The 23955-nt window shown below is 41.5% G+C and overlaps 1 protein-coding gene across 2 annotated transcripts in view; it reads right to left on the reverse strand.

The window, feature by feature from the left end:
• Positions 1-23955, reverse strand: part of C8A (complement C8 alpha chain) — a 72155-nt gene that overhangs the window by 35121 nt on the left and 13079 nt on the right. Inside the window, exons 1-4 of one of the 2 annotated variants that reach the window (XM_033435410.2) lie at positions 11123-11226; positions 6292-6533; positions 5591-5735; positions 4459-4606 (exon numbers count right to left, since the gene is read on the reverse strand). In XM_033435410.2, the coding sequence (XP_033291301.1) occupies positions 4459-4606; positions 5591-5735; positions 6292-6366 (368 nt within the window). In that variant the 5' untranslated portion in view covers positions 6367-6533; positions 11123-11226. Of the gene's footprint in view, positions 1-4458; positions 4607-5590; positions 5736-6291; positions 6534-11122; positions 11227-23955 lie in introns of those variants that run through there. The other variant, XM_004273796.3, reaches the window with a different exon arrangement.

Raw genomic sequence — 23955 nt, forward strand, 5'->3', positions numbered from 1 at the left:
CCAGAAATATTTCCCATACTTCCCTCTCTGGGGTATTTCAAATCTATCTGCCCAAGTTCTCTGTTTTAGGTCATGGATGGTTTAACCATATTTAGGTAAAAATCATGTGAAACAGGTGAAAATCTGCGTTAATCTCATACAAAGAGAAAGTTAACCGAACAAATCATTGAAAGTTGGCTAAGAGTTATAAGACCTAACAATCTAAGCCTCATATGTTGTGGATAATAAAATGATTGCTTGTCTTTGCCTCTCAAACTCCTACTCAGCCTTTAAGACCCAACTCAAATGTTGCGTCCTCTGTATTGCCTTCTTTAATTATCCTGGACAGACGATTGTCCTTCCTCTGTGTTCCCATGGCATTCAGTGATCTCCTCTGGCATGGCATTTGTCATGTTCATTTATGTCCTCTGTGAAAGGGCACAAAGGCAGATGAGCAGGGGAAAAACTGTGAATAAAACCTACTTCAAAGGAATAAATGGATAATTGTAGAGCACCTGGCATATAGTAGAAATTCAATGTAAGTTCACTTCCTTCTTCTCTTCCTTTCCCCATCTCTTTCTTCACATTAGTGGAAGTGATGTAATAATAGCTATGATGAATTGAATACACACTATACCAGACATTTAGCATACATTAACTTTCAACCTCATGACAATTTTGCAAATGTAAAAATTGAAGCTCAGAAAAATTAAGTACCTTGCCTATAGTCATAGCTGGATTTTTTTCCTAGATTTTTTTGGACACTACAATCTGGGTTCTTAGTCTTTACCCTGCAGTTTCTATCTTTCCCCCTGTGGAACATGTTTCTGCCTGTAGCTGATAAATACAGGCCCTCTAATGGGCCAAAGAAAAACTCTAAAGAACAATAAGCCCTAAGATTGTAATGTAACCTCTAACCGTAAGTAAAGCCTATGTATATTTTAAAAATGTAATTGCAGAAGCCCCAGTGAAAATACAGAAAGACATTCTACTTTTCGGAATTTAGAAATATTCACACATGGGTATAAAATTAAGTATGTAAGAATGTTCATTGCAGCACTGTCTATAAGAGAAAAACGGAAAACAATCTAATTATCTTTCAATAGGAGGTAGTTAAATAAATTATATCGTTATACTATAGGAGAATTGGGAAATCTTATTTTATTTTTTACAAAGGGCCAGATAGTAAATACTTTAGGCCTTGTAGGCTACGTAGGTTTCTGTTGCAACTACTGAACTCTTCCACTGTAGGGCAGAAGCTGTGTTTCAATAAAACTTTATTTAAAAATAGACAGCAGGCTGAATTTGGTGTTCAGGCCATAGTCTGCTGACCCCTGTTAAGGAACACTATGCTGCCTAGAAAAAGACAATAGAAGATATGGGAGGAAAATCTTCAAAATATATTATTAAGTGAAAAAAGCAAGTTATGGACAATATGTAGTCTGATCACATTTATGTAAAATACACTTATGTCTATAATGCACAATACACCTGATAGGCATACCTTCCATACAGTGTATGTTGTCAATGCATTTTTACATGATTGCAAAATCATGTAACAGGGGTCAGCTCTAGGGAGGGAAGAGAGAGAGAGGGTGAGTGGGTGGGACCAGATGAGGGATAGTGAAGGAAGAATTTCAGTTTTTACCTCAAATAGGCATTACTTCTGTAACAATAAATAAAAATTAAAAACTGGGAAATGCCTAAATTAGAAAAAATAAGATATCAGGAAAGGCCTCTGAGATCTTGAGATGAATGAAGAAACCACCATAATGTCAGCTGCTGGGAGTGGAGTTGGGCCCATTCTACTGGTTTCAGTGTTAGGTGTGGCAAAGCACACGAATCAGCAAGTACCTTTGAAATCTCCTGATTGAATCATATGAGAGCAGGGTCATGGTCTGTGATAGTTTTGTCAATTATGAGGGAATTGTTTTTCAAGTCAAAACCTCAGTATTTCATGCTTGTAGTCTGTTTATCCCACAGTCACTTTCAAAATCAACAAGAATCCCCTTTTATTGGTGTTAGAGGCTGAAATATGTTCTCCCAATATTTGTATGTTGAAGTCCTAACTCCCAAAACCTCAGAATTTGACTGTGTTTTGGTGATAGGATGCTTAAAGAGGTAATTAAGTTAAAATGAAGTTATTAGGGAGGGCCCTAATCCAGTAGGACCGGTATCCTTCTAAGAAGAGGAAGTTAGGACACAGCCATGTACAGCGGGAAGACCATGTGACGACAAAGGGAGAAGACGGCCATTCACAAGCCAAGGAGAGAGGCCTCAGAAAAAGCAATCCTGCTGAGACCTGATTCTGAGACTTCTAGCCTCCTGAGAAAATAAATTTCTATTGATTAAGCCACTTAGTTTGTGGCACTTTGTTATGGCAGTCCAAGAAAACTAACATTATTTGTCTAAAAGAAACAGGAATTTGATCATCTTTTCATATGTGTGTGTCTACATGCATTTACAGGATTCTGTCCTATCTTGTAGGAAATCTTATTTTTTTTAATTTAAAGTCTTATTTTATTTTTTACAAAGGGCCAGATAGTAAATACTTTAGGCCTTGTGGGCTGTGATCTGAACGTAATTAAACCTCAATGAATGAGAGCTGCATTTTACAGCACCCACACCTGACCCAGAGTGGGCTGCCATGTGGCTGGGTCACTGGGTGATGAGTACTGTCTCTCTCTCTTTCCTCATCTGTAGAGGTCCAGTTGGTCATATTGATTTGTTTCACTGCAATCAATACTCAGTGAGAGGCTGTTATGGGGAAAGCTCTGACATAAGGGCTGAGGAGATGAAAAAGATGAATCAGAGCAGCCTCGGCCCTCAAAGAGTTTATACTCAAGTCAGGGGACAAGGCCCAAAGCAAAGTGTCAGGGAACTAACAATACCATGTGTCACTATGAGTGTGGCCCTGTGCTGGATGCTGGAGAAGCAGAAAATGATGAGGACCCCTTAGCCTGGGGAACAGATGTCTCTGCCCTGTTGGATAAGTCCTGGGAGAGTAGAACACACAGGGACGCTGGGAACAGTAGGAGGGGACTAAGCCAGCCTAGACAGTCTTGAGAGGAGGGGAGGGGGTGTCAAAAAGACCAGCTAGAGGAGGTGATGCCTAGGTGTCTCAGCTGGGCTTTCATAGCAAAGTACCATACCCAATACAATACCCAAGTCTGGATGACTCGAAGAATAGACATTTATGTTCTCTCAGTCCTGGAGGCTAGAAGTCTAAGAGAAAGGTGCCATCAGGGTTGGTTTCGGTGAGGCCTCTCTTCCCGGGTTGCAGATGGCCAGCTTCTCGCCATAGCGTCACATGGCCCCTTCTCTGTGCACATGGTGAGAGGTGAGAGAGAGCTCTCTGGTGTCTCTTCTTCTTCTTACAAGGACACCAGTCCTATTGGATTAGGGCCCCACCCTTATGAGCTCGTTTGACCTTAATTACCTCTGTAAAGGCCCTATCTCTAAATACGACCATATTGGGGGTTAGGGCTTCAACATACAAGTTTTAGGGGGATACAATTCAGGGCACAACACTAGGCAAAAAGTTAACCAGTTAGGAATACAGGGAAGGACATTTCAGAAAGAAGGAACTAACTTTATGAAGTGAGAAGAAAAGAGTATGATGTGTGCAAGGGACTAAACATGAACATAAGGTGCACAGTGAAGTAAAGTTAGAATTGAGGCTGATTGAATCTCAACAGATAAAGAAACTGGCCTGAGAGTTATAAGCCAGCAATGGCAAAGTGGAGATTCAAGCCCCACCCCATCTCACCCTAAAGCCTTGGTTATATCAGCAACCACAGTGCAAAGCAGAGTAAGAACAGGGCTACTGGAAAGTGCACTTGGGCCAGAGAAGTGCTGTCTTTTGGGGATATTGGAAGCCTTCATGGAAGGTGTAGCCTCTTAAAAGGGCCTTGGAAATGGAATTGGGGCAAGAGGAATGAGCAGTAGAGTGGGAAAGGGTGAAAGGAGGACCCTTGGGCAGAGACATAAAGGGGAAAACATGAGCTATGTCCTGTAAAATTCATATGTTGAAACTCTAACCCCTCATGTGGTGGTATTTGGAGGGAGACCTTTGGGAGGCGCTTAGGTCATGAGAGTGGAGCCCTCGTGAATGACATCAGTGCTCTTATCAAGGAGACCCCATAGAGCTCCCTAGCCCCTTCCACCGTGTGAGGGCACAACGAGAAGTCTGCGGCCTGAAAGAACACCCTCACCTGACCAGGCTAACACCCTGATCTCAGACTACCAGCCTCAGAACTGTGAGAAATACACTTCTGTTGTAGATAAGCCACCCAGTGTGTGGTATTTTGTTAGAGCAGCCCAGAGGGACCAAGCCACTTAGAGGGATGGTGAGGACGGCCTCACAGGATACACTCCAGAGAGATTCCCCCCAAAGACCCTCTTCTTTCCCTGAAACTAATACTCATGATTGGAGAGAAATCGTGCCCTGCTCCCGACAGCCAGCCGGCAGCGACTCACCCCGAGGCCACCCTCTCTGATCCTGGAATCGGGTCATACTGGCTGCAGTCATCTTCCAAGACCCTGATGTCTTCACAGTTGTCCTCATCAGAGCCATCCAGGCAGTCATTTTCTCCATTACACACCAGGTGGCGTTTCAGGCAGCGACCTGAGGAGAGGTCGTGGATGCTTCTAGAGTGTCCGGGACTCCTCCCCCTCCCTCATGACCTGCATCCACAGTCACCAAGTCCGTTCCACCCCTGAAATAACCCTTCGATCCTCCCAGTCCTGTTCCATCCTCCTTCCATCCTCACTGCCTCTGCCCTCCCTCCAGCCTCCATGTCTCTCACCTGTAGCCCCCCAGCTCAGACCCTGCCCCAGGCTTGCTCTTTCTAATTCAGTCTCCCCATTGCAGCCCCAGGGATCTTTCTAAAATTCCAGTCTGGCCATGTCATGCCTTGCTCGGCATCCTTCAGGATCTCCCCATTCCTCTGCTTCCAAATGTCACTGTCTGGCCCCTGGTAACCTACCTGGCCCATCCCCTGCCTCTCTTCCCAAAGCACTTACTCTGGGCTCGTTGTGAGTCCCTAAATCTCTGCGTTTTTGCACATTCTGTCTCCTAGCAAACTCTTTTTCATTTTCTAAGTCTCAGCTCAAGTACCATTTTGAATCCTGCCCTGACTGCCCAAAGCAGATTTAGGCACCCCCTGCCAGAGTCCGTACATTGGACCCTGTACATACACCCATTACACTGGCTATCACAGGACACTGTCATTGATTCCTTATAGGTCTGTCTCCCAAAGAGACTAGGAGTACTCTGAGATCAGGCACAAGGACTTTTCACCTCTACATCACCAGCAGGTAGCACATTGTCTGGCCATCATATGTACCCAATCAGCATTTACTCAATGAACGGATGGATGAGTGAATTGTACCTTTTCCAACTCAACGGGTGTTCCAGCAAAGTTGCCTCAAATTTACTTGGGCTGCTGACTTGGCTTAAAATTCAGCTTCCTGGGTCCCATCCCAAACCCCAGAACAACAACTTCTAGGGGAAGGGCTCAGGAGCCTGCATTCTAACAAGCTCCTGGAGAACTGTTTTGCATATTAAGTTTGACAGGCACAGCTGTTATCCTTCTGAGATGCTACTCACCTGTCTCCTTACACTGGAAATCCTGTCCACACTGTGCTTGCTTCACACAAGCTGTGGGACTGTGACAGCTGGCTTGGTCCCAGACAGTCCCACTGCAGATGGTTCCCCCGAACTTGTTAGGCTGCAGGAGGCTCCGGTATCTGTACTAAATCAGATTTGGAACCAGACACATTCATTGTCTATCAATCAACTGAGATTGGTGCAGGCAGGTCTCAGCTTAACATAAGGAATGACTGTCTAATGATTGAGAGCTGCCTGCAAAGCTGTCTTTTGCGGGGATGAGTGATCATAATGGCGGTGTTCAACCAGAGGTGGCACTGTCACCAGCTGGAATATTGAGTAGGGCCTCCAAACATCAAATGAGAGGTTTGGACTAGTTATTTCTAGGGTCTTCCTACTTGCTAGGAACAACCTCTGTCTCCCCCTTCTGAAGCCAGTTAGTACCTATTCATCTGTCAAGACTCACAGTTTACCTCCTCGGGAACAGACTTCCCTAAGTAATATATTCTCAGTTCCCTATGTACCCTCTCTCCTAGCACTTGTCATATAAGGTTGTGATTGATTGTCCACTTCTTTGTTTACGTTTCTCACTAGTTTAGGAACAATTTGCACATAGGGTTAGGGTCAGCAAAGGGAGGGCCACGTCTTATTTGGCTTCATATACTTGGCACTTGATCTATGGTCAGTTACATGGTAGTCACCTTTAAAAAGATGTTTATCACTTTTCCTTTGAAGAATTTCTTCTGGTCATGGCATTTCCTCTTTCCTTGTGGCATGTCTCGTATGGTTCAGGTGGGGGTGACGTCACCCCCTCAGTCACAGGACGTGTGGATGTGAACGAGGCAGGGCAACCAGAGTACCAGTCATCTGCCAAGTTGCAATGATTGGTTCATGACTCAACCTTAGGGCAATCATAGTCATCTCTGGGAAGTTTCTTTCAGAACTATTGGAAAAGATAGTTTCTTTTTAGCTGAAGTTGCTGGGAATTGTGGGTATCAAGTGGTCATCTTGCCTATTATAGAAAGAGCCCATCCAGCACTTAGAGAGACAAAAAGAGCTCTGAAGACATCATCTGAGACCCTGTGTCCAGCTCTGACTGCAGATGAATAAATACTTACTGAAGGAAGGAGAGAAAGAATAAAAAATGCATACCAGTCTTGGGCTCAATGTTTTTATGACATTGTCTTCTCTAGGGTGTACAGTGTTAGATACTAGCGTATCAGGAAGAAGCTGAACAGTAAGATATTCCAAGAAATTGAAGTTCCATCTCTGTCTTTAAGAAGCTTAGAGATGGTTGAGGAGATAAAAAATATAACAATATAAAACATGCTGTATGAAGAGCTTCACACAGAGTGTCAGTCAGCACCATATTTTCTGCCGTCTCTTAGCCCATAGGCCCTAGCTTCAAAACTGTTAATAAGTAAATAGGAAGGCAATGATTTGAGAAGTAAGCGAATTGAGTTCCTGACCTGAATCTATTTATTACTTGCTGGGTAAAGTTATCAGAGCCTGGCACTTTCTGCCTCACTTTCCGAATCTATAAAATGAAGTGGCTTCCTTGACCTCACTAATCACAATTACTTATGATTCCTTCACCTGTGTCCTATAGTTGAAGGAGCACAGGCATGAGATTAGACCAATTTAGGGCCAAATCCTGGATTCTCTGACCAACTGCCCATGAGCAAGTCACTTATCTTTTCTGAGCGACCACTGTCTAGTATGTAAAATGGGTATGATGGGACCTTACCTCGAAAGGGTTTTGTGAGAACTAAGTGAGAGAAGGTCTGAGGACACACCTAGCCCTGGGCCTGGCATATCACTGGTGCTCAATAAATGGAAGTGGTTTCCACATCATTATCAGTGCAGCCTTTTCCAGATGCTTCCAGGGCTGAGTGTGAAGCTTCCCCTCCCTTTCCTCTTGCCCACTTCTGCCTACTTAACTGCCTCTTAGCAAAGAGGCAGAGGTAGCAAAAAGAAGTGAGGATCCAACCTGCCCATTTACCTTCCCTGACTTTTAGTTAATAACAGCAATAAAAGATTTGTAAACTAGATGAGAAGAGATTATAATTAGTGATCAGTGTGGGAATAGGAGGATATTTTCATTTTCTACCCACTCTCTTGCCCTACAATGCAGTAAATAAAAGAGAGCTCATCATACAAATGTATAGCCAATTCTTTCTCAACCTTGAAAACATTCATCAGTTATAAGACCTGAAGTTACCATCATGGTGATGATGGTGATGGTAGCTACCAGTTATTGAGTGCTTACTATGGCCCAAACCCTTTACATTCTTTATGTCAGTTAATCCTCACAAGTCTAGGGGGTTAAGTACTATTAATGATCCCATTTTAAGCTGGGTTAGAATTTCAGTTCTGCCACTTACGGTATATGTGTCACTGGGTAAATTACTTAACGTCTCTGACCCTCGGTTTTCTCATCTGTAAGATGAGAGAGATGAGAGTGTTCTGAAGATTAGTGATAACACAGGTAAAGACATCAGCATTCTGCGTGGTTCTGGTATGCGCTTAGTAATAATAGTTATCAACATCGTCATCATCCTCGTAGCCAGCTGTTGGGCTACTCTGGAAGGAATATGACTGAGTGGGAATTGGATTAGGTGACCTCTAATATCACTTACTACTCTCCATACAGCTCCGGGAGAGGCAGGAGAGGCATATAGCTCAGGTTCACGGGCATTTTGGAATCAGACAGACCAAGTTTTAAATCGAGGCTCTGCCACATTCTCGCTGGGCAAACTAAGCAAAGGGATTGAGTGGCGTCTGTCACCTACTGTTGGCTGTGGAAGTCAAATAAGAAGATGATTTATTTAAAGCATTAGCACAGTCCTTGGTATACAGAAATTATTTAATAATGGCGACTATATATTGTCATTATCATCCTTCCTGTGGTTTCTGTACTTGGAATGATGGTGCAGACATGAGGTTCATTCCCACCCGCTCCTTATTTTCTAGGTTGTTATCAAATAAGGAAGACATTGTATTGCAGAAAGGTTGGTAAGGATACTTCCCTAGGGACCTCTCCATGCCATTACCCGTGGTTGGTATCATTAAGACATAATTTTCTTTTCTAGCTAGTAGAAAATGTTTCTTTCCAGAAATGCACGTCATTGATTGGGTGATTTTGAGAGGAAGAAAAATATTAATAGAAAGAAACTCAGATGGTCTTTCAGTTAAAAAATTAACAGAATTTAATTATTTGAAGGATTACTTTAAAGACACATGTCTTTTTGAGTCCCTAAGAAAGTAATAAACGTTGATTTAAACTGTAAGTCATTCCCCTGTGCTCTCTGCTATCTAAACTGCAGCACAAGAGAAAAACGTAGCTTTAGGATGCTGTTTAAATGTATAATAGGTTGACTAAAGGCCATGCAAAGAAATTAAGTCCTAATCCTTGAAAGTTGTAAATGTTATCTTATTTGGAAAAAGGATCTTCGCAGACATCGTTAATTTGGAGAAATTACTCTGGATTATCCAGGAGGACCCTAAATGCCATCACAGTGTCCTTAAAAGAGGAAAGCAGAGGGAGATTTCACATAGACACATAAAGGAGACACAGAGAAGGGAAGGGGGGATGCAGACAGGAGCAGAGATTGGAGCAAGGCAGCCACCAAAAGCTGGAAGGAGCCAAGAACGGCTTCTCCCCTAGAGCTTCCAGAGAGAGCCTGGCCGAGCTGACACCTTGATTGCAGAACTCTGAGAGAATACATTTCAGTTGTTCTGAGCCAACCAGTTATTGGCATTTGTTACAGCAGGCTCAGAAAACGAATCCAGGTTGTCAAAGCAGAATGAGAATTGGAGGCCAGATATTTTTAAACTGGGACATCTAAGATTCTTTGGCATATCCTAGAGATGGGAGAGGCAAAATCATATATTTTAGCCTTCAAAGTTGAATAAACGAGCTCCAAATGGTGTTCTGCCAGTGTCATCAAAACTTCACAGGGCACTTTTTTTTTTTTTTTTTTTTTTTTTTTTTTGCGGTACACGGGCCTCTCACTGTTGTGGCCTCTCCCGTTGCGGAGCACAGGCTCCGGACGCGCAGGCTCAGCGGCCATGGCTCACGTACCCAGCCGCTCCGCGGCATGTGGGATCTTCCCGGACCGGGGCACGAACCCATGTCCCCTGCATCGGCAGGCGGACTCCCAACCACCGCACCACCAGGGAAGCCCCACAGGGCACTTTTGCATTTAACTGAGGAGGGGGTCTGGAGGCAGGAGGACTATCAGTGAGAGAAGAGCAGGGCTTGATTCAAGGCAGTGGGAGTGGGGTTGGAGAGGAGGGCACAGATAGGAAGTATAGAAACAGCTCACATTTATTGAACACTTACTTTGTGCCAGATGCCATGAAAAGCACTTTGCATGCATTACTCATTTAACGCTCTCAATAACTCTATGGTGTAAGTACTGTTTCTACTCCCATTTATAGATTAGGAATCAGAGGCACAGAGAAGGTAAAAAATTATGTCCAAATTAACACAGCAAATAAGGTGCAAGCCAGAATCTAAGCTGCAGAATCGAGGCTAAAAAACAGGCTTGACAGCAATAGGCTAATAGACAAGGTTCGGCAGTGGTGTACCACGTCTGGGCTGCACCCACCCTGGGTGCATCCAGTGAAGGCATGTGTCCTCTGCAGAGATTTTAAAATACTAAGAAAGCAGGGCTTCCCTGGTGGTGCAGTGGTTGAGAGTCTGCCTGCCGATGCAGGGGACACGGGTTCGTGCCCCGGTCCGGGAAGATCCCACATGCCGCGGAGCGGCTGGGCCCGTGAGCCATGGCCGCTGAGCCTGCGCGTCCGGAGCCTGTGCTCCACAATGGGAGAGGCCACAGCAGTGAGAGGCCCGCGTACTGCAAAAAAAAAAAAAAAGATAAAATACTAAGAAAACAGAATAGAAGTTACTCTTCTTTCTATTGTCACCATGAGCCAGTGATTCTGAACAAAGACAGAATTGTAATACTCCTCCCTGACAGAGCCAAGTGCTCTCAACATCCCCCTTATGCCACTGAGTTTAGCGATCATCTTGGACTAATTAAAACCACTTAGATGGGCAAGATAGATACACATCTGTTCATTGGGCATGTCAGCCTTTTCAGTGCATGAAAGTGAAATCCTCAGGAACACCCTGTGTGACACGCTTTGGTTTATCTCAGTTCCTCATAGGTCATGGACAGCTTGGCATTTTGTTCCTAAGCCATTGGTCCCTCCAGATGACCCTCATTGGAAGGTAATACATAGGCCAGGACCCAGAGTGGCCAGTGGGGATCAGTGTGCCCATGTCCGGAGTGCCACTTTTCTGCATCTAAGCCGTAACATACACATCTTTTGCAACCTCATCCAAATGCCTTACAAACAAAATCAGAAGAGGCAGAAATAAGTTCCACCAGCCACATGCGTATGGCTTCTGAATACCCTTTTCTCCCCAGGCCTCTAGATTTATAGACGTGACTGTTTATCTCCATTTGAATGCCTAGTACACAATTTAAATAAATGCTCCAAAATTGGTCATAAATGTCTCACCTTTTTCTCCTGGCATGGAAAGCAATCTGTCCACTCTCCCCAGTTGCCCAGCTGGCAGGAAACAGCTGTGGGAGTAGAACTCTGAACAGCCCGACTGACTCTCCTAAAGAGAGAAGAGACCCCTTGCTTCAATTTTTAAATTTTTTATCATGATCATTTTAATTTTTGTAATTATACATTCAAAAATGTCTTTTAACATGACAGTATCTTAATAATATGAAAACAGGTGCTGAATTTTTCTCCAGCTCTATTGAGGCATAATTGACAACAATCGTATGGTATATTTAGGATGACCAACGTGATGGTTTGACATACATATACTTTGTGACATGATTATCACAACCAAGGGAAACACATCCATCACCTCCCATAGTTGCCTTTTTTTTCTTTCTTTTTTTTTTGTGTGTGTGGTAAAAACACTTCAGATCTACTCTCCTAGCAAATTCCAAGTGTACAATACACTATTACTAACTGTAGTCACTATGCTATGCATCAGAACCCCAGAACTTTTTCAGCTTATGACAGAAAGTTTATATCCTATGACCAGCCTCTCCCCATGTTCCTGACCCCGCAAGCCCCTTGTAACCACTATTCTACTATCTGGCTTTATGAGTTAGACTTTTTTAGATTCCACATATAAGTGAGATCATGCAGTATTGTCTTTTCCTGTATGGCTTATGTCACTTAGCATAATGTCCTCCAGGTTCATTAACGTTGTCACAGATGGAAGGATTTTCTTTTTTTTATGGATGCTTAATTTTTTAATTTATAAAGGTTACCCCTTGATTTGGGCATCTTGGTACCTGTAGCTGTAGAACATGAAGCAATATCACAATATATATTCCCTTAGCCTTAAAGTTATCTGGAAGTGGGAGTGGGGATGGAGCAGGGAAAGGAGAGGAACGTCCATAAATGCAGTTATTTTTACTTGGAACACTGGGCTGTAAGGGTACTTCTAATACTAGAATGATTCTATCTTCCTTCTTAAGAATTGCATGTGCTGTTTTTAAAACAAAAGTTAGATGGCCTAATGCTCTTTTCTTCCCCAATATTTTATTGCGGTAAAATACATGTAACATAAAATTTACATTTTACCGTAACCATTTTGAGGCTTACGGTTCAGTGGCATTAAGTACATTCATATTGTTGTGCAACCATCACCAGTTTCCATCTTCAGAACTCTTTTCCTTTCCCTGCATCAATTTTGAGATGTAAAATTTAAGCAACAACAGCAAAAGAGTTGTGCACGTTTTCCCTCCGATCATTTCCAGTTTTAAGAAATGAAGAATAGGGCTTCCCTGGTGGCTCAGTGGTTGAGAGTCCGCCTGCCGATGCAGGGGACACGGGTTCGTGCCCCGGTCCGGGAAGATCCGGCTGGGCCCATGAGCCATGGCCGCTGAGCCTGCGCGTCCAGAGCCTGTGCTCCGCAATGGGAGAGGCCACAACAGTGAGGGGCCCGCGTACCGCAAAAAAAAAAAAAAGAAAAGAAAAGAAATGAAGAATAAAAATTTATTGTGCCTCTACTGTATGCAGAGATGATGCTGTAGTACTTCAGAACTCATGCTAATTATGCTGTGAACTGCTGCACGCGATGAATGATGCCCCCTATGCTGAAACCCCAAACAGGAAGCTCTAGGATCATCAGGAAAGTGATGTTCACCTTTATCACTGGTTCTCAGACTTTGGTCCCAGGAACATTTTATACTCTAACAAACTATTGAGGACTCTGAAGAGCTTTTGTTTAACGGGACTGGGTCGATCGACAGTCACAGAATCCAAACATCAAAACTGAGAAATTTCGAAATATTTATTTATCCATTTAAAATTACAACAAAACCATTATATGTTACCATATATGTTTATTTAAAAATCCATTTCCGACACCAGAAATACATCTACGCGTGGAACAACTCCTACGGAGCACCTACTGAACGCTGGCAGAAGACCTCAGACCTCCCAAAAGGCAAGGAACCCCCCACGTACCTGGTTAGGGCAAAAGAAAAAACTAAACAGAGACAAAAGGATAGGGACGGGTCCTGCACCAGCGGGAGAGAGCTGTGAAGGAGGAAAAGTGTCCACACACTAGGAAGCCCCTTCGCGGGTGGAGACTTCGGGAGGCGGAGTGGGGGAGCTTGGGAGCCGCGGAGGAGAGCACAGCAACAGGGGTGCGGAGGGCAAAGCGGACAGATTCCAGCGCAGAGGATCGGGCCGACCGGCACTCACCAGCCGAGAGGCTTGTCTGCTCGCCCGCCGGGGCGGGCGGGACTGGGAGCTGAGGCTCCGGCTTTTGTCGGAGCGCCGGGAGAGGACTGAGGTTGGCGGCGTGAACACAGCCTGCAGGGCGTTAGTGCACCGCGGCTATCCGGGAGAGAGTCCGGGGAAAAGTCTGGACCTGCCGAAGAGGCAAGAGACTTTTACGTCCCTCTTTGTTTTCTGGTGCACGAGGAGAGGGGATTAAGAACGCTGCTTGAGAGAGCTCCAGGGACGGGCGCGAGCCGCGGCTAAAAGTGCGGAGCCCAGAGACAGACATGAGACGCTAAGGCCGCTGCTGCCGCCACCAGGAGGCCTGTGTGCGAACACAGGTCACTAGCCACACGCCCTTCCGGGGAGCCTGTGCAGCCCGCCACTGCCAGGGTCCCGGGATCCAGGGACAACTCCCCCGGGAGAACGCACGGCGCGCCGCAGGCTGCAACGTCACGCCGGCCTCTGCCGCCGCAGGCCCGCCCCACACTCCGTGACCCTCCCTACCCCCCGGCCTGAGTGAGCCAGAGCCTCCGAATCAGCGGCTCCTTTAACCCCGTCCTGTCTGAGCAAAGAACAGATGCCCTCCGGCAACCTGCACGCACAGGCGGGGCCAAATCCAAAGCTGAGCCCCTGGGAACTGTGAGAACAAAGAAGAGAAAGGGAAATCTCTCCCAGCAGCCTCAGGAGCAGCGGATTAAAGCTCCACAATCAACTTGATATACCCTGCATCTGTGGAATACCTGAATAGACAACGAATCATCCCAAATTAAGGAGCCCTGTGGATGAAAGGCTCTTGGTGCTGCAGCCAGGAGTCAGTGCTGTGCCTTTGAGGTGGGAGAGCCAACTGCAGGACACTGGTCCACAAGAGGCCTCCCAGCTGCACATAATATCAAACAGCAAAAATCTCCGAGAGATCTCCATCTCAACGCCAGCACCCAGCTTCACTCAACGACCAGCAAGCTACAGTGCTGGACATCCTATGCCAAACAACTAGCAAGACAGGAACACAACCCCACCCATTAGCAGAGAGGCTGCCCAAAATCATAATAAGTCTACAGACACCCCAAAACACACCACCAGACGTGGACCTGCCCACCAGAAAGACAAGATCCAGCCTCATCCACCAGAACACAGGCACTAGTACCCTCCACCAGGAAGCCTACACAACCCACTGAACCAACCTTAGCCACTGGGGACAGACACAACAACAGGAACTACGAACCTTCAGCCTGCAAAAAAGGAGACCCCAAACACAGTAAGATAAGCAAAATGAAAAGACAGAAAAACACACAGCAGATGAAGGAGCAAGATAAAAACCCACCAGACCTAACAAATGAAGAGGAAATAGGCAGTCTACCTGAAAAAGAATTCAGAATAATGATAGTAAGGTTGATCCGAAATCTTGGAGATAGAGCGGACAATAGAATGGACAAAATGCAAGAATCAGTTAACAAGGACCTAGAAGAACTAAAGATGAAACAAGCAACGATGAACAACACAATAAATGAAATTAAAAGTACTCTAGATGGGATCAATAGCAGAATAACTGAGGCAGAAGAATGGATAAGTGACCTGGAAGATAAAATAGTGGAAATAACTACTGCAGAGCAGAATAAAGAAAAAAGAATGAAAAGAACTGAGGACAGTCTCAGAGACCTCTGGGACAACATTAAACGCACCAACATTCGAATTATAGGGGTTCCAGAAGAAGAAGAGAAAAAGAAAGGGACTGAGAAAATATTTGAAGAGATTATAGTTGAAAACTTCCCTAATATGGGAAAGGAAATAGTTAATCAAGTCCAGGAAGCACAGAGAGTCCCATACAGGATAAATCCAAGGAGAAATACGCCAAGACACATATTAATCAAACTGTCAAAAATTAAATACAAAGAAAACATATTAAAAGCAGCAAGGGAAAAACAACAAATAACACACAAGGGAATCCCCATAAGGTTAACAGCCGATCTTTCAGCAGAAACTCTGCAAGCCAGAAGGGAGTGGCAGGACATATTGAAAGTGTTGAAGGAGAAAAACCTGCAACCAAGATTACTCTACCCAGCAAGGATCTCATTCAGATTTGATGGAGAAATTAAAACCTTTACAGACAAGCAAAAGCTGAGAGAGTTCAGCACCACCAAACCAGCTCTACAACAACTGCTAAAGGAACTTCTCTAGGCAAGAAACACAAAAGAAGGAAAAGACCTACAATAACAAACCCCAAACAATTAAGAAAATGGGAATGGGAACACACATATTGATAATTACCTTAAATGTAAATGGAGTAAATGCTCCCACCAAAAGACACAGATTGGCTGAATGGATACAAAAACAAGACCCATATATTTGCTGTCTACAAGAGACCCACTTCAGACCTAGAGACACATACAGACTGAAAGTAAGGGGATGGAAAAAGGTATTTCATGCAAATGGAAACCAAAAGAAAGCTGGAGTAGCAATTCTCATATCAGACAAAATAGACTTTAAAACAAAGACTATTAGAAAGACAAAGAAGGACACTACATAATGATCAAGGGATCGATCCAAGAGGAAGATATAACAATTGTAAATATTTATGCACCCAACATAGGTGCACCTCAATACATAAGGCAAATACTGACAACCATAAAAGGGGAAATCGACAGTAACACATTCATAGTAGGGGACTTTAACACCCCACTTTCACCAATGGACAGATCATCCAAAATGAAAATAAATAAGGAAACACAAGCTTTAAATGATACACTAAACGAGATGGAGTTAATTGATATTTATAGGACATTCCATCCAAAAACAACAGAATACACATTTTTCTCAAGTGCTCATGGAACATTCTCCAGGATAGATCATATCTTGGGTCACAAATCAAGCCTTGGTAAATTTAAGAAAATTGAAATTGTATCAAGTATCTTTTCCGACCACAACGCTATGAGACTCGATATCAATTACAGGAGAAGATCTGTAAAAAATACAAACACATGGAGGCTAAACAATACACTACTTAATAACGAAGTGATCACTGAAGAAATCAAAGAGGAAATCAAAAAATACCTAGAAACAAATGACAATGGAGACACGACGACTCAAAATCTATGGGATGCAGCAAAAGCAGTTCTAAGAGGGAAGTTTATAGCAATACAATCTTACCTTAAGAAACAGGAAACATCTCGAATAAACAACCTAACCTTGCACCTAAAGCAATTAGAGAAAGAAGAACAAAAAAACCCCAAAGTTAGCAGGAGGAAAGAAATCATAAAAATCAGATCAGAAATAAATGAAAAAGAAATGAAGGAAACGATAGCAAAGATCAATAAAACTAAAAGCTGGTTCTTTGAAAGGATAAACAAAATTGATAAACCATTAGCCAGACTCATCAAGAAAAAAAGGGAGAAGACTCAAATCAATAGAATTAGAAATGAAAAAGGAGAAGTAACAACTGACACTGCAGAAATACAAAAGATCATGAGAGATTACTACAAGCAACTCTATGCCAATAAAATGGACAACCTGGAAGAAATGGACAAATTCTTAGAAAGGCACAACCTGCCAAGACTGAATCAGGAAGAAATAGAAAATATGAACAGACCAATCACAAGCACTGAAATTGAAACTGTGATTAAAAATCTTCCAACAAGCAAAAGCCCAGGACCAGATGGCTTCACAGGCGAATTCTATCAAACATTTAGAGAAGAGCTATCACCTATCCTTCTCAGACTCTTCCAAAATATAGCAGAGGGAGGAACACTCCCCAACTCATTCTACGAGGCCACCATCACCCTGATACCAAAACCAGACAAGGATGTCACAAAGAAAGAAAACTACAGGCCAGTATCACTGATGAACATAGATGCAAAGATCCTCAACAAAATACTAGCAAACAGAATCCAACAGCACATTAAACGGATCATACACCATGATCAAGTGGGGTTTATTCCAGGAATGCAAGGATTCTTCAACATACGCAAATCAATCAACGTGATACACCATATTAACAAATTGAAGGAGAAAAACCATATGATCATCTCAATAGATGCAGAGAAAGCTTTTGACAAAATTCAACACCCATTTATGATAAAAACCCTGCAGAAAGTAGGCATAGAGGGAACTTTCCTCAACATAATAAAGGCCATATATGACAAACCCACAGCCAACATCGTCCTCAATGGTGAAAAACTGAAAGCATTTCCACTAAGATCAGGAACAAGACAAGGTTGCCCACTCTCACCACTCTTATTCAACATAGTTTTGGAAGTTTTAGCCACAGCAATCAGAGAAGAAAAGGAAATAAAAGGAATCCAAATCGGAAAAGAAGAAGTAAAGCTGTCACTCTTTGCAGATGACATGATCCTATACATAGAGAATCCTAAAGATGCTACCAGAAAACTACTAGAGCTAATCAATGAATTTGGTAAAGTAGCAGGATACAAAATTAATACACAGAAATCTCTGGCATTCCTATACACTAAGGATGAAAAATCTGAAAGTGAAATCAAGAAAACACTCCCATTTACCATTGCAACAAAAAGAATAAAATACCTAGGAATAAACCTACCTAAGGAGACAAAAGACCTGTATGCAGAAAATTATAAGACACTGATGAAAGAAATTAAAGATGATACAAATAGGTGGAGAGATATACCATGTTCTTGGATTGGAAGAATCAACATTGTAAAAATGACTCTACTACCCAAAGCAATCTACAGATTCATTGCAATCCCTATGAAACTACCACTGGCATTTTTCACAGAACTAGAACAAAAAATTTCACAATTTGTATGGAAACACAAAAGACCCCGAATAGCCAAAGCCATCTTGAGAACGAAAAATGGAGCTGGAGGAATCAGGCTTCCTGACTTCAGACTATACTACAAAGCTACAGTAATCAAGACAGTATGGTACTGGCACAAAAACAGAAATATAGATCAATGGAACAGGATAGAAAGCCCAGAGATAAACCCACGCACATATGGTCACCTTATCTTTGACAAAGGAGGCAGAAATGTACAGTGGAGAAAGGACAGCCTATTCAATAAGTGGTGCTGGGAAAACTGGACAGCTACATGTAAAAGTATGAGATTAGATCACTCCCTAACACCATACACAAAAATAAGCTCAAAATGGATTAAAGACCTAAATGTAAGGCCAGAAACTATCAAACTCTTAGAGGAAAACATAGGCAGAACACTCTACGACATAAATCACAGCAAGGTCCTTTTTGACCCACCTCCTAGAGAAATGGAAATAAAAACAAAAGTAAACAAATGGGACCTAATGAAACTTCAAAGCTTTTGCGCAGCAAAGGAAACCATAAAGAAGACCAAAAGACAACCCTCAGAATGGGAGAAAATATTTGCAAATGAAGCAACTGACAAAGGATTAATCTCCAAAATTTATAAGCAGCTCATGCAGCTTAATAACAAAAAAACAAACAACCCAATCCAAAAATGGGCAGAAGACCTAAATAGACATTTCTCCAAAGAAGATATACAGAGTGCCAACAAACACATGAAAGAATGCTCAACATCACTAATCATTAGAGAAATGCAAATCAAAACTACAGTGAGATATCATCTCACACCAGTCAGAATGGCCATCATCAAAAAATCTAGAAACAATAAATGCTGGAGAGGGTGTGAAGAAAAGGGAACCCTCTTACACTGTTGGTGGGAATGTAAATTGATACAGCCACTGTGGAGAACAGTATGGAGATTCCTTAAAAAGCTACAAATAGAACTACCATATGACCCAGCAATCCCACTACTGGGCATATACCCTGAGAAAACCATAATTCAAAAAGAGTCATGTACCAAAATGTTCATTGCAGCTCTATTTACAATAGCCCAGAGATGGAAACAACCTAAGTGTCCATCATCAGATGAATGGATAAAGAAGATGTGGCACATATATACAATGGAATATTACTCAGCCATAAAAAGAGACGAAATTGAGCTATTTGTAATGAGGTGGATAGGCCTAGAGTCTGTCATACAGAGTGAAGTAAGTCAGAAAGAGAGAGACAAATACCGTATGCTAACACATATATATGGAATTTAAGGAAAAAAAATGTCATGAAAAACCTACGGGTGAAACAGGAATAAAGACACAGACTTACTAGAGAATGGACTTGAGGCTATGGGGAGGGGGAAGGGTAAACGGTGACAAAGCGATAAAGAGGCATGGACATATATACACTACCAAACGTAAGGTAGATAGCTAGTGGGAAGCAGCCGCATAGCACAGGGAGATCAGCTCGGTGCTTTGTGACCGCCTGGAGGGGTGGGATAGGGAGGGTGGGAGGGAGGGAGACGCAAGCGGGAAGAGATATGGGAACATATGTATATATGTAACTGATTCATTTTGTTGTGAAGCTGAAACTAACATACCATTGTAAAGCCATTATACTCCAATAAAGATGTTTAAAAAAAATAATAATAAAAATAAAAATCCATTTCCAAGAAACATAATTATTGAAAAGAGTGTTACTGTTTTCTGTTTTTGCAAATCTCTTTTGATGTCTGGTTTAGTAGGAAGCAGCTAGATTCTCATTTCTGCTTCTTCATTCAGTGTGTTGCTTTATGTTGCTTTGGTTGAAATCTATGAAGAAACTCCAGCCTCATACAGTTATGTAGTTGAAAAAAATTATGTAGTTGAGGAGTGTTATAATAGTCTTCTCAGATAATTTTGGATGTTCTTTGGTGCTACACCAAATCTTGAAAAGCAGTCATTTCTTAAATGGTAATTGCACTTGGAACCTGAAATGCTATCAATGAATTTTCTATACTCTGTTACATTAAAACCCATTGATCTATGTATCCTTTAAATGTATCTGGTACCCATACATGATTTTTATAACATCAGACATTGGAAATTTACAAAACAATGGTTCTCTGAGTGTACATATCTTAAAAATACTCACACATTTCACTATAACATATTAATAAGTCAAATTTATTAATATTACCAGTGATCTCAAGTTCATGGTAGTGAATATGTTTTCCAAAATTTTAATTTTCATTTGAAAGCCCAAATTTTGTCATTGGTACCAAATAATGCCGTTTGTTTTCCTGGAAGTAATAGGCGCTCTGCTCATTTTTGAGACAGTGTCTGCCAAGTATCTTAGCCTGAATAACCGTAGTTTGTTTGGCAGTTAATCTGTCAAGTAAAAACAGTGTTCCAGGAAAAAGGCATCAACACTGACTTACAACTCAAACAATTGTTTTTTCTCAAGAAAAAACGTGTACCATACCCTCATACTTAGGTACAGTAGAAGTTCTTTATGCATCTTTTCCATTTTGCCACAAATAATATTTAAGTAACATGTATTCAAAGATTGGGTTTTAATAAAATTAACAATTTAAACTATTTTCAGGACTCTTCTAAGTGAAACAATTTCTTTCCTGTGAGTTTGGTGTCAATGCCTTGATTTGTATCAAGGTTACAGTAGTTTTAGCCACCATTACTTTTTTTTTTTCTTTTTAATTTTTGAATTTTATTTAATTTATTTTTTTATACAGCAGGTTCTTATTAGTCATCCATTTTATACACATCAGTGTATACATGTCAATCCCAATCTCCCAATTCATCACATCTCCACCCCCTGCCCCCGCTGCTTTACCCCCTTGGTGTCCATACGTTTGTTCTCTACATCTGTGTCTCTATTTCTGCCGTGAAAACCAGTTCATCTGTGCCATCTTCTAGGTTCCACATATATGTATTAATATATGATATTTGTTTTTCTCTTTTTGACTTACTTCACTCTGTATGACAGTCTCTAGATCCATCCACGTCTCAACAAATGACCCAATGTCGTTCCTTTTTATGACTGAGTAATATTCCATTGTATATATGTACCACAGCTTCTTTATCCATTCATCTGTCGATGGACATTTAGGTTGCTTCCATGACCTAGCTACTGTAAATAGTGCTGCAATGAACATTGGGGTGCATGTTTCTTTTTGAATTATGGTTTTCTCTGGGTATATGCCCAGTGGTGGGATTGCTGGATCATATGTTAATTCTATTTTTAGTTTTTTAAGGAACCTCCATACTGTTCTCCAGAGTGGCTGTATCAATTTACATTCCCACCAACAGTGCAAGAGGGTTCCCTTTTCTCCACACCCTCTCCAGCATTTGTTGTTTGTAGATTTTCTGATGATGCCCATTTTAACCGGTGTGAGGTGATACCTCATTGTAGTTTTGATTTGCATTTCTCTAATAATTAATGATGTTGAGCAGCTTTTCATGTGCCTCTTGGCCATCTGTATGTCTTCTTTGGAAAATGTCTATTTAGGTCTTCTACCCATTATTGAATTGGGTTGTTTGTTTTTTTAGTATTGAGATGCATGAGCTGTTTATATATTTAGGAGATTAATCCTTTGTCCGTCGATTTGTTTGCAAATATTTTCTCCCATTCTGAGGGATGTCTTTTCGTCTTGTTTATGGTTTCCTTTGCTGTGCAAAAGCTTTGAAGTTTCATTAGGTCCCATTTGTGTTTTTTTGTTTCTATTTCCATTAGGAGGTGGATCAAAAAAGATCTTGCTGTGATTTATGTCAAAGAGTGTTCTTCCTATATTTTCCTCTAAGAGTTTTAGAGTGTCCGGTCTTACATTTAGGTCTCTAACCCATTTTGAGTTTATTTTTTTGTATGGTGTTAGGGAGTGTTCTAATTTCATTCTTTTACATGTAGCTGTCCACTTTTCCCAGCAACACTTATTGAAGAGACTTTCTTTTCTCCATTGTATACCCTTGCCTCCTTTGTCATAGATTAGTTGACCATAGGTGCATGGGTTTATCTCTGGGCTTTCTATCTTGTTCCATTGATCTATGTTTCTGTTTTTGTGTCTTGATTACTGTAGTTTTAGTATAGTCTGAAGTCAGGGAGACTGATTCCTCCAGCTCCGTTTTTTTCCCCTCAAGACTGCTTTAGCTATTAGGGGTCTTTTGTGTCTCCATACAAATTTTAAGATTTTTTTGTTCTAGTTCCGTAAAACATGCCATTGGTAATTTCATAGGGATTGCACTGAATCTTTAGATTGCTTTGAGTAGTATAGTCATTTTTACAATATTGATTATTCCAATCCAAGAACACGGTATATCTCTCCATCTGTTCGTATCATCTTTAATGTCTTTCATCACTGTCTTATAGTTTTCTGCATACAGGTCTTTTGTCTCCCAAGGTAGGTTTATTCCTAGGTATTTTATTCTTTTCGTTGCAGTGGTAAATGGGAGTGTTTCCTTAATTTCTCTTTCAGATTTTTCATCATTAGTGTATAGTAATGCAAGAGATTTCTGTGCCTTAATTTTGTATCCTGCAACTTTACCGTATTCATTGATTAGCACTAGTAGTCTTCTGGTGGCGTCTTTAGGATTCTCTATGTATAGTATCCTGTCATCTGCAAACAGTGACAGTTTTACTTCTTCTTTTCCAATTTGTATTCCTTTTATTTCTTTTCCTTCTCTGATTGCCATGGCTAGGACTTCCAAAACTATGTTTAGTAGTAGTGGTGAGAGTGGACATCCTTGTCTTGTTCCTGATCTTAGAGGAAATGCTTTCAGTTTTTCACCACTGAGAATGATGTTTGCTGTGGGTTTGTCATATATGGCCTTTATTATGTTGAGGTAGGTTCCCTCTATGCCCACTTTCTGGAGGGTTTTTATCGTAAATAGGTGTTGAATTTTGTCAAAAGCTTTTTCTGCATCTATTGACATGATCATATGGTTTTTATTCTTCAGTTTGTTAATATGGTGTATCACATTGATTGATTTGCATATATTGAAGAATCCTTGCATCCCTGGGATAAATCCCACTTGATCATGGTGTATGACCCTTTTAATGTATTGTTGGATTCTGTTTGCTAGTATTTTGATGAGGAATTTTGCATCTATATTCATCAGTGATATTGGTCTGTAATTTTCTTTTTTTGTAGTACCTTTGTCTGCTTTTGGTATCAGGGTGCTGGTGGCCTTGTAGAATGAGTTTGGGAGTGTTCCTTCCTCTGCAATTTTTTGGAAGAGTTTGAGAAGGATGGATGTTAGTTCTGTAAATGTTTGATAGAATTCACCTGTGAAGCCATCTGGTCCTGGACTTTTGTTTGTTGGAAGATTTTTAATCACAGTTTCAATTTCATTACTTGTAATTGGTCTGTTCATATTTTCTATTTCTTCCTGGTTCAGTCTTGGAAGGTTGTACCTTTCTAAGAATTTGTCCATTTCTTCCAGGTTGTCCATTTTATTGGCATAGAGTTGCTTGTAGTAGTCTCTTAGGATGCTTTGTATTTCTATGGTGTCTGTTGTAACTTCTCCTTTTTCATTTCTAATTTCATTGATTTGACTTCTCTCCCTCTTTTTCTTGATGAGTCTGGCTAATGGTTTTTCAATTTTGTTTATCTTCTCAAAGAACCAGCTTTTAGTTTTATTGATCTTTGCTATTGTTTCCTTTGTTTCTATTTCATTTATTTCTGCTCTGATCTTTATGATTTCTTTCCTTCTACTAACTTTGGGTTTTGTTTGTTCTTCTTTCTCTAGTTCCTTTAGGTGTAAGGTTAGATTGTTTATTTGAGATTTTTCTTGTTTCTTGAGGTAGGCTTGTATAG

The sequence above is a fragment of the Orcinus orca genome, chromosome 1 (genome assembly GCF_937001465.1).
Source record: "Orcinus orca chromosome 1, mOrcOrc1.1, whole genome shotgun sequence".
In the NCBI taxonomy this organism is placed as follows: domain Eukaryota; kingdom Metazoa; phylum Chordata; class Mammalia; order Artiodactyla; family Delphinidae; genus Orcinus; species Orcinus orca.